At 34.9% G+C, this 2,926-nt stretch overlaps 1 protein-coding gene across 1 annotated transcript; it reads left to right on the top strand.

Annotated features, from left to right (window-relative positions):
• The first annotated feature begins 213 nt into the window (after positions 1–213).
• On the top strand, positions 214–803 carry LOC114179096 (pathogenesis-related protein 2). The gene is made up of 2 exons (XM_028065314.1): positions 214–415; positions 510–803. Exons 1-2 carry the CDS (start codon positions 235–237, stop codon positions 794–796), a joined length of 468 nt encoding a protein of 155 aa, XP_027921115.1. The 5' UTR covers positions 214–234; the 3' UTR covers positions 797–803.
• Positions 804–2,926: the final 2,123 nt, after the last annotated feature.

The following is a 2,926-nucleotide window of genomic DNA, read 5'->3' as shown; positions in this document are numbered from 1 at the left end:
TTAGTTTGAATGATTCAAAAATAACAGTAGTTGAGAAACAAATAAAATTGATAGTATTTAACAATATCAAATAAAAAAATTGGTCGAAATATATAGAGAAGCATGGATGGGTAGAAGCATTGTGAAAGGAGCGAGAGGGAGGCCTTGGTTCCTTATAAATAGACGGCACTCCTCTGCCAAAGAGCCACACACAACATAACACAGAAACAAACATTCTCTTTCATTCCATTGACCATGGCTGTTTTCACATTCGAGGACCAAACCACTTCTCCCGTGGCTCCAGCCACCCTTTACAAAGCTCTTGTGAAAGATGCCGACAACATCGTCCCAAAAGCCGTTGATTCCTTCAAGAGTGTTGAAATCGTTGAGGGCAACGGTGGCCCCGGAACCATCAAGAAGATCTCTTTCCTTGAGGGTACGTAACATCTTCACTCTTTTTCTACAAATTTTCTGTATTTGCATCATAACATTATCTGACAGTGATTGTGAATGAACGAACGAATGAACAGATGGGGAGACAAAGTTTGTGTTGCACAAAATAGAAGGAATAGATGAGGCCAACTTGGGATACAGCTACAGCATTGTTGGAGGTGTTGCTTTGCCAGACACTGCAGAGAAGATCACGATTGACTCCAAACTCAGCGATGCTCCTAACGGAGGTTCAGTGGTAAAGCTGAGTATAAAATACCACAGCAAAGGAGATGCTCCACCCAATGAAGATGAGCTTAAAGCTGGCAAGGCCAAGAGTGATGCTCTTTTCAAGGTCATCGAGGCTTACCTTTTGGCCAATGCTTGAATTATTACCAACGTCTTCGATTACATATATAACAAACTTTCCCTGTGTTTATCTTAAAGTTAGGCTTTCAACGTATTGTGTTTAAGTTAAGTTTTCTTGTAAGGGTGATCTTTGTATCCACTACATCAACCGTAGATCAATAAGTTACAATAAAGGAAAGTATTATATATTATCACTTGAAGTTTGTTTTTGTTTTAATATTTATGCAGTGAATTCATATATAGAAATTCAAATTACTCCATATTGGACTCTCATGGCTCATTCCTAAAGGTCATTAGCTCTTCCAAGAACGCTTATATGCATAACCAAAAATGTTAAAATGGGTTCTAATGCGTAATCCAACCCGATTCAACATAAGTTCGACTCAAGTTAGGTTGAAAATTTCTAAATTTTTTTAAATATGAATTGAACTGAACTAGACTCAGTTAACTCCACAATTTAAACAAGTTTGAATTAGATTAAAGGTGTATTGATCCACAATCTACCAACAACAATACTTTAGTAATTATTTTACCATTTTTTTTATGAAAAATTATACTTTGACTCCTATTTTTTGACTCTTATCCTTGATTCCCCGAGGTGCCTTAAGGTGGACCATTGATTCTTTTAAAGAAAAAAAATGGTAGTACATTAATCAATTATCCACACTAAGTCACGTCAAGAAATAAATAATAAAAGTCAAAAAATAAGAGTCATAATATCATTGTCCTTTTTTTATTATAATTATTTAATACTTCTAATTATATAGATTCACAATTTTATTATTTTAACTACTACAATGTTGTTCAATATAATATTTAAATTAGTTTAGATATGTTTAATTTATATGTTTTTCAAGTTATATAATATTTAAAAAATTAGGTAAACACTTTAATCTCACTACTATTAATGAATATAGTAAAACCACTTTCGTTGTCCTACAACAAATATATAAAATAAATTGTAAGAAAAAACATTACAAGTAAACTCACTAATCCACAACCTGGGGTGGGTCGAGTCGAATTACAAAATTTTTGCTCACTAAAAAGTAAGTTGGGTTGAGTTAATCTTTTTTAGCTCAACTCATGATTGGCTAACCCGTGTAAGCCGAGTTGACTCACTTCGACACTCTATGTATAACTTTGATTTTCTCCTTCTAGTGGTCCTATTCCACGTGTAATCCTCTCTTCCTCCTCTTATATCTGATGTAATTGTTACTTTTCCTTTATTTGTATCGATAATTTTTATATATACCGATAATTTCTTTCTTCATTGTATTTCATGAAAGTGGTTGGAGCAATGGTTGAATTGTTGTTACAAATTTAATATAATCAATATGGTTCTCTGTTGATAATGGATACGCATGTCATATATGTTGGAAATCCAAGTTTGAGTGTAAGACTCATATTAGGTAAAAATGAGAAATTTGAGCAATATATAAAGATGAAGACCCATAAACCTATTGCTTTAAGGTTTTGAGTTGGAGGTAGTGTTAATCCCTTATGTGGATTGGACTCATATCTCATTGGTGTTATTTATCTCCTCGGTGATCCTCCCTCGAAAGACTCATTAGTGGTATAAGAGTCAATGGTTAGCCTTTGTGATTAGCTCATATGAGTACAATATGATTTCTATATCGAAAGTCTTTTTGACAAAAGGTTCAAGAGGAGGAGATTGTTGAGAATCTAAGTATGAATCTAAGTTCCATATTGTATAGATATGAGAAAGTTGAGCATATATAATGAAGACCCATAAACTCACTGTCTTAAGGTTTTGGGTTGGAAGTGGTGTCAGATGAGGTGCAATCTGCGTTTAAAGGGGTGTAATTATTAAGCTTTGGACTTCAGATAAGGTCCCTATGCTTCTTGTTGAGGGGGGCTGAATGTGTAACTGAAGATGTGGTCAGTTAGTGGGCTTCTTCTCGGGCTGCACATCATTCCTGATTTGGTTTTTGAAATCATGGAGCTCTTCTGGTTGCATCAACATGGTTTCCCTCTATCTGAGTTCATCCATATCAACGATAGGTTTCTTTTAGAGGCTATCTAAGAAAGGGCTCGACCTTAAGGTCCTAACCATGTGGTGTGTGACTATGTCTAGGCTTAGCCCCCTTATTTCAAGCGCTATCTTCCTAAATCGTTTAATGAAGGATCA

The sequence above is a fragment of the Vigna unguiculata genome, chromosome 3 (assembly GCF_004118075.2).
Source record: "Vigna unguiculata cultivar IT97K-499-35 chromosome 3, ASM411807v1, whole genome shotgun sequence".
Classification (NCBI taxonomy): domain Eukaryota; kingdom Viridiplantae; phylum Streptophyta; class Magnoliopsida; order Fabales; family Fabaceae; genus Vigna; species Vigna unguiculata.
This window is presented reverse-complemented; position numbering and strand designations above follow the sequence as displayed.

Coding starts and splice junctions, on each gene's coding strand:
- LOC114179096 (XM_028065314.1), top strand. CDS start 235: ATGGCTGTTTTCACATTCGAGGACCAAACCACTTCTCCCGTGGCTCCA. Junction 416..509: donor GAAGATCTCTTTCCTTGAGG/GTACGTAACATC, acceptor ACGAATGAACAG/ATGGGGAGACAAAGTTTGTG.